Source organism: Somniosus microcephalus, chromosome 5 (assembly GCF_052327205.1).
Source record: "Somniosus microcephalus isolate GS21.2 chromosome 5, FLI_Smic_1.0, whole genome shotgun sequence".
NCBI lineage: Eukaryota > Metazoa > Chordata > Chondrichthyes > Squaliformes > Somniosidae > Somniosus > Somniosus microcephalus.
The window spans coordinates 144,809,848-144,817,713 of NC_140991.1; the positions used below are offsets into that span (position 1 = coordinate 144,809,848).

General features: G+C 69.1%; 1 protein-coding gene across 1 annotated transcript in view; it reads right to left on the bottom strand.

Moving 5' to 3' along the window:
* Positions 1-6,417, bottom strand: part of LOC147117375 (pyruvate dehydrogenase (acetyl-transferring) kinase isozyme 2, mitochondrial-like) — a 114,067-nt gene extending 107,650 nt beyond the window's left edge. The window contains exon 1 of the mRNA XM_085989360.1: positions 6,361-6,417. Within this exon, the coding sequence (XP_085845486.1) occupies positions 6,361-6,417 (57 nt within the window). The remainder of the gene's footprint in view (positions 1-6,360) is intronic.
* Positions 6,418-7,866: the final 1,449 nt, after the last annotated feature.

Sequence of the window (7,866 nt, forward strand, 5' to 3'; positions counted from 1 at the left end):
TGCGGGGGGGGCGATCGAGGGGGTGGGATGCGGGGGGGGCGATCGAGGGGGGGGATGCGGGGGGGGCGGATCGAGGGGGGGGATGCGGGGGGGGCGATCGAGGGGGGGATGCGGGGGGGGGCGATCGAGGGGGGGATGCGGGGGGGGCGATCGAGGGGGAGGGGGGCGATCGAGGGGGGGATGCGGGGGGGCGATCGAGGGGGGGGATGCGGGGGGGCGATCGAGGGGGGATGCGGGGGGGGCGATCGAGGGGGGGATGCGGGGGGGGCGATCGAGGGGGGGATGGGGGGGGGCGATCGAGGGGGGGGATGCGGGGGGGCGATCGAGGGGGGGGATGCGGGGGGGGCGATCGAGGGGGGGATGCGGGGGGGGGCGATCGAGGGGGGGGATGCGGGGGGGGCGATCGAGGGGGGGGATGCGGGGGGGGCGATCGAGGGGGGGATGCGGGGGGGGCGATCGAGGGGGGGGATGCGGGGGGGGCGATCGAGGGGGGATGCGGGGGGGCGATCGAGGGGGGGATGCGGGGGGGCGATCGAGGGGGGGATGCGGGGGGGGCGATCGAGGGGGGGGATGCGGGGGGGGCGATCGAGGGGGGGGATGCGGGGGGGGCGATCGAGGGGGGGCGATCGAGGGGGGGATGCGGGGGGGCGAGATCGAGGGGGGGATGCGGGGGGGCGAATCGAGGGGGGGATGCGGGGGGGGCGATCGAGGGGGGATGCGGGGGGGGCGATCGAGGGGGGGATGCGGGGGGGGGATCGAGGGGGGATGCGGGGGGGGGGGATCGAGGGGGGGATGCGGGGGGGGGGGATCGAGGGGGGGATGCGGGGGGGGGGGATCGAGGGGGGGATGCGGGGGGGGGGGATCGAGGGGGGAGGAGCGAGGGGAGGAGCGAGGGGGGGAGCGGGGGGGGGATCGAGGGGGGGATCGAGGGGGGGGATCGAGGGGGGGAGCGGGGGGGGGATCGAGGGGGGATCGAGGGGGGGGATCGAGGGGGGGGATCGAGGGGGGGGATCGAGGGGGGGGATCGAGGGGGGGAGCGGGGGGGGGATCGGGGGGGGAGCGGGGGGGGGCGAGGGGGGGGGCGAGGGGGGATCGAGGGGGGGGGGCGAGGGGGGGATCGAGGGGGGGGGCGGGGGGGGGATCGAGGGGGAGCGGGGGGGGGGATCGAGGGGGAGCGGGGGGGGATCGAGGGGGGAGCGGGGGGGGGAGGGGGGGGGGGATCGGGGGGGGAGCGGGGGGGGATCGAGGGGGGGAGCGGGGGGGGTGGATGCGGGGGGGGGGAGCGGGGGGGGGATGCGGGGGGGGGGAGCGGGGGGGGATGCGGGGGGGGGGAGCGGGGGGGGATGCGGGGGGGGGGAGCGGGGGGGGGATGCGGGGGGGGGGGAGCGGGGGGGGATGCGGGGGGGGGGATGCGGGGGGGGGGGAGCGGGGGGGGAGCGGGGGGGGATGCGGGGGGGGCGATCGAGGGGGGGGATGCGGGGGGGGGGATGCGGGGGGGGGGATGCGGGGGGGGCGATCGAGGGGGGCGATCGAGGGGGGCGATCGAGGGGGGCGATCGAGGGGGGGGATGCGGGGGGGCGATCGAGGGGGGGGATGCGGGGGGGGCGATCGAGGGGGGGGATGCGGGGGGGGCGATCGAGGGGGGGATGCGGGGGGGCGATCGAGGGGGGGGATGCGGGGGGGCGATCGAGGGGGGGATGCGGGGGGGGCGATCGAGGGGGGGGATGCGGGGGGGGCGATCGAGGGGGGGGATGCGGGGGGGCGATCGAGGGGGGGATGCGGGGGGGGCGATCGAGGGGGGGATGCGGGGGGGCGATCGAGGGGGGATGCGGGGGGGCGATCGAGGGGGGATGCGGGGGGGGCGATCGAGGGGGGGATGCGGGGGGGGCGATCGAGGGGGGGATGCGGGGGGGGCGATCGAGGGGGGGATGCGGGGGGGGCGATCGAGGGGGGGATGCGGGGGGGGCGATCGAGGGGGGATGCGGGGGGGCGATCGAGGGGGGGATGCGGGGGGGCGATCGAGGGGGGATGCGGGGGGGCGATCGAGGGGGGGATGCGGGGGGGGCGATCGAGGGGGGATGCGGGGGGGGCGATCGAGGGGGGATGCGGGGGGGGGGGATCGAGGGGGGGATGCGGGGGGGGGGGATCGAGGGGGGGATGCGGGGGGGGGGGATCGAGGGGGGGATGCGGGGGGGGGGGATCGAGGGGGGGAGGAGCGAGGGGGGAGCGGGGGGGGGGGATCGAGGGGGGGAGCGGGGGGGGGATCGAGGGGGGGATCGAGGGGGGGGATCGAGGGGGGGATCGAGGGGGGGAGCGGGGGGGGGATCGAGGGGGGGATCGAGGGGGGGGATCGAGGGGGGATCGAGGGGGGGATCGAGGGGGGGGATCGAGGGGGGGAGCGGGGGGGGGATCGGGGGGGGGGCGGGGGGGGGGGCGGGGGGGGGGCGAGGGGGGGATCGAGGGGGGGAGCGAGGGGTGGGAGCGAGGGGGGGAGCGAGGTGGGGAGCGAGGGGGGGAGCGAGGGGGGGAGCGAGGGGGGGAGCGGGGGGGGGGAGCGAGGGGGGGAGCGGGGGGGGGAGCGAGGGGGGGAGCGGGGGGGGAGCGAGGGGGGAGCGGGGGGGGGAGCGAGGGGGGGAGCGGGGGGGGGAGCGAGGGGGGGATCGGGGGGGGGAGCGAGGGGGGGATCGGGGGGGGGAGCGAGGGGGGATCGGGGGGGGGAGCGAGGGGGGGATCGGGGGGGGAGCGAGGGGGGGATCGGGGGGGGGAGCGAGGGGGGGATCGGGGGGGGAGCGAGGGGGGGGATCGGGGGGGGGAGCGAGGGGGGATCGGGGGGGGGAGCGAGGGGGGGATCGGGGGGGGAGCGAGGGGGGGATCGGGGGGGGGAGCGAGGGGGGATCGGGGGGGGGAGCGAGGGGGGATCGGGGGGGGGAGCGAGGGGGGATCGGGGGGGGAGCGAGGGGGGATCGGGGGGGGGAGCGAGGGGGGGATCGGGGGGGGAGCGAGGGGGGATCGGGGGGGGAGCGAGGGGGGGATCGGGGGGGGAGCGAGGGGGGATCGGGGGGGGGATCGGGGGGGGGAGCGGGGGGGGAGCGGGGGGGGAGCGGGGGGGGGGATCGAGGGGGGGAGCGGGGGGGGGATCGAGGGGGGGAGCGGGGGGGAGCGGGGGGGAGCGAGGGGGATCGAGGGGGGGATCGAGGGGGGGAGCGGGGGGGAGCGAGGGGGGATCGAGGGGGGGAGCGGGGGGGGGGATCGAGGGGGGGAGCGGGGGGGGGGATCGAGGGGGGGAGCAGGGGGGGGAGCGGGGGGGGGATCGAGGGGGGGAGCGGGGGGGGGATCGAGGGGGGGAGCGGGGGGGGATCGAGGGGGGGAGCGGGGGAGCGGGGGGGGGATCGAGGGGGGGGGGGGATCGAGGGGGGGAGCGGGGGAGCGGGGGGGATCGAGGGGGGGATCGAGGGGGGGAGCGGGCGGGGGGGATCGGGCGGGGGGGAGCGGGCGGGGGGGAGCGGGCGGGGGGGAGCGGGCGGGGGGGAGCGGGCGCGGTGGATCGAGGGGGGAGCGGGCGGGGGGATCGAGGGGGGGAGCGGGCGGGGGGGATCGAGGGGGGGATCGAGGGGGGGAGCGGGCGGGGGGATCGAGGGGGGGGAGCGGGCGGGGGGGATCGAGGGGGGGAGCGGGCGGGGGGGATCGAGGGGGGGAGCGGGCGGGGGGGATCGAGCGGGGGGGAGCGGGCGGGGGGGATCGAGCGGGGGGGAGCGGGCGGGGGGGATCGAGGGGGGGATCGAGGGGGGGATCGAGGGGGGATCGAGGGGGGATCGAGGGGGGGATCGAGGGGGGGAGCGGGCGGGGGGGATCGAGGGGGGGAGCGGGCGGGGGGGATCGAGCGGGGGGGGAGCGGGCGGGGGGGATCGAGCGGGGGGGAGCGGGCGGGGGGGAGCGGGCGGGGGGATCGAGGGGGGGAGCGGCGGGGGGGAGCGAGGGGGGGAGCGGGCGGGGGGGAAGCGGGCGGGGGGGATCGAGGGGGGGAGCGGGCGGGGGGGAGCGGGCGGGGGGGATCGAGGGGGGGAGCGGGCGGGGGGGATCGAGGGGGGGAGCGGGCGGGGGAGCGAGGGGGGGAGCGGGCGGGGGGGATCGAGGGGGGAGCGGGGGGGGCCGAAGGGTGGAAGGGAGGGTGGGTAGGAGGGTGGGAGGGAGGGTGATCGAGGGGGGGAGAAAGTGGATCAGAGGAGGAGGAAGGGGTGGAGAGGGGAGGAGGAGAAGGGGGAGCAGAGGGATGAGGAGAGTGGGGGAGGAGAGTGGGGGAGGAGGAGGAGTGGGGAGGGGAGGAGGAGGAGGAGTGGGGAGGGGAGGAGGAGAGGAGTGGGGAGGGGAGGAGGAGGAGGAGTGGGGAGGGGAGGAGGAGGAGGAGTGGGGAGGGGAGGAGGAGGAGGAGTGGGGAGGGGAGGAGGAGGAGGAGTGGGAGGGGAGGAGGAGGAGTGGGGAGGGGAGGAGGAGGAGTGGGGAGGGGAGAGGGAGGGGGAGGAGGAGGGGCGAGGAGAGGGGGAGGAGGAGGAAGGAGGAGGAGGGGAGGAGGAAGGGGGAAGAGGGGGAAGAAGGGGAGGGGGAGGGGGAGGGTTCGGGGGGAGGCATCGGAGGGGTGGAGGCGAGGGGGATCGGGGGGAGGCGAGGGGGATCGGGGGGAGGAGAAGAGGGGATCGAAGAGGGAAGGAGAGGAGAGGGAGGAGAGGGGGGAGGAGAGGGAGGAGAAGAGGGGGAGAAGAGGGGGGAGGAGGGGGGGAGAGGAGGGGGGAGAGGAGGAAGAGGGGGGAGGAGAGGAGAGGGGGAGGGGGCAGGGGAGGAGGAGGAGGGGAGGAGGAGGAGGGGAGGAGCAGGGAGGGGGAAGAGGGGGGAGGCAGCGGAGGGGTGGAGGCGAGGGGGATCGGGGGGGGATGCGGGGGGGGGGAGAAGAGGGGATCTAAGAGGAAGGAGAGGAGAGGGGATCCAAGGAGGGAGGAGAGTGGGGGAGGGAATCCAAGGGGGTGAGAGGGGTCGACGGGGGGGGGGGGGGGGAGGAGACGGGATCGACGGGGGGGGGCGGGGGGGGTGAGAGCGGATCGACGGGGGGGCGGGGGTGGGGGGGGAGACGGGGGGGCGGGGGTGGGGGGGGAAGACGGGATCGACGAGAAGTTCAGTAACTCGGGGAGAGAAGTTCAGAAACATGTCGGGGGGGAGAGCACGGTGAAAACAGTGGGGAGGGGGACAAGAACGTGAATCCAGATGGGAAGATAGTTCACGTTCTCCCGCCCTCTGTTAGGCCTGGATCATGTTCTTCCACCCTACCCCCTTTACACCTGCACCACGTTCTCCCTCTCTCCCCCGCACCCCCACCCCAACCCAAACCGCAGCAGTTCAAGAAGGCAGCTCACTACTACCCTCTCAAGGGCAACTAGGAATGGGCAATAAATAAATCAATTTTTTTTTAAATGAGATCGTATTCTGTGTTGGTCCTATAACATGCATAACATTACACTTGTGTCATTTGCCGGACTCGACTATTCCAATATCTTCCTGGCCAGCCTCCCATCTTCCACCCACAATCTCTGCTGCACTCTGCAAAACTCTGCTGCACGTATCCTAATACCCAGCAAGGCCCATTCACCCATCACCGCCGTGCTCGTTGACCTACATTGGCTCATGATCGACCAACAACCTTCCCGCTGAGCTGCCGGTCCACGCAGCTGTCTGGAGGTCCCACGCAGACCGCTTGAATGGGAGATTTTGCGCATGCATGAAATTCTGAATGGGCCGCGCAGCCTGTTAAAGGGACCACCCAAAAAGAAATTAGGGGGAACAGAGTCCACCAACACCTTGATTTTAACATTCTCATCCTCATGATAAAATCCCTCCATGGCCTCACCCCTTCCTATCTGAACTCGGCAGTGTGAGCACTGTGAGACTGTGAGTGCTCCTAACCTGGGAGAGTGAGCCCTGCCTGTTCTCTGAAAGCAGTAGTGTTAGCACTGTGAGCTCTGGTGCCTGGCTGTCACAATGAATGGATCAAATTACAGTTTGGAAAGCTCTTGATTACTCCAGCAGGCAGGATCAAATTACACATTCCAGACAAACTGGACCAATCAGAAATCTGGTCTTGTCCTCCAAGGGGACCAATCAGAAATTTGGTGTTACAAATAGAGACAACCTTATTTTTGCATTGTGACCAAGCGGACGCTGTGATCGTCAGTGACAGAGGGAAGGTAAGGTGTGGGACTGTTGATGAATGGGGAATTGGGGTTGCCTTTACTGGCATTGCACTCAGTTGAGTTCTTCACGTACAACCCGGCCAGAAAAGGGCTGTCTAGGTTGCCTCCTCCCTTTTTCCTCTACCTCCTCATGCTCCTGAGCTGGTCGCCGTATGGCTGCTGGCAAGGGCTGTGCCCTCATGATACCGAGGTTGTGCAGCATGCAGCATACCACCACAAATTTTGACACCCGCTCTGCCGAGTACTGCAGGACTCCTCCAGAGCTGTCCAGACAGTGGAAGCATTGTTTCAGCACGCCAATGGTCTGCTCCATCACGTTTCATGTGGCAACATGGCTTTCATTGTATGGATGCTGCCCACAGATGCGTGGGTTGTGCACCAGAGTCATGAGCAATATCGTCAACGGATAGCCCTTGTCGCCCAGCAACCAGCCTTTGGTATGGCACTGTGGCTCAAATGCAGATGGCACAGCGGACTGCCGACAGAGCTAGACAGGTTGGATGCAGGGAGGATGTTTCCCCTGGCTGGGGTGTCTAGAACGAGGGGTCACAGTCTCAGGATACGGGGTAGGACATTTAGGACTGAGATGAGGAGAAATTTCTTCACTCAGAGGGTGGTGAACCTGTGGAATTCTCTACCACAGAAGGCTGTGGAGGCCAAGTCACTGATTATATTTAAGAAGGAGACAGATAGATTTCTAGACACAAAAAGCATCAAGGGGTATGGGGAGTGAGCAGGAATATGGTATTGAGACAGAGGAGCAGCCATTATCATATGGAATGGCAGAGCAGGATCGAATGGCCTACTCCTGCTCCTATGTTTCTAATGTAGATTAAAGAAGTTCTGCTCTTCTCTCCAACGGGATTTCCGTTTATCTCTTTTACCTTGTTCATCTTCATTGCTTTCTGTTTCCCTTCTTGTATTTGATCAGGTATCTACCAAAACTCACTTTCACAGCCACATCTCTTTCCTAACCTCTACCCCTATTTTTTCAGATGGCAGCTGTTGATTCTGCTGTACCCATTTACACTTCTTCTAGACCCATCTTTTGTTTCTTTACTTGTCCCATTACCATCTCCTTTTGCTTTGTACAATCATACTTTTTGTCATTTAATCTCTCTTGCCTTCCACCCTATCACAAACCTTCCCTTTTGTTCTTTTCTCCCCTCCCCCTTTCCCTGCACGTGCTTAAAATCTGTTACATCTTTTACTTTTGCCAGTTCTGACGAAAGGTCATCGACCTGAAACTTTAACTGTTTCTCTCTCTCCACAGATGCTGCCTGACCTGCTGAGTATTTCCAGCATTTCTGTTTTTATTTCAGATTTCCAGCATCCGCAGTATTTTGCTTTTGTATAATATCACTAGGTCTCTTTTAGAAACTAGAGAAAGGATTTTTTTTCAGAAGCTCCCTTCAATTTTTTTTTCAGAAGCTCCCTTTAATTTTTTGTAATTATCTTAAATTTGTGATCTCTCGTTATTGTCTCGCAACATAGAAACATAGAAGGTAGGAGCAGGAGTAGACCATTCGGCCCCTCGAGCCTGCTCCGCCATTCAATGAGATCATGGCTGATCATCCAAATTCAGTACCCTGTCCCTGCCTTCTCCCCATATCCCTTGATCCCTTTAGCC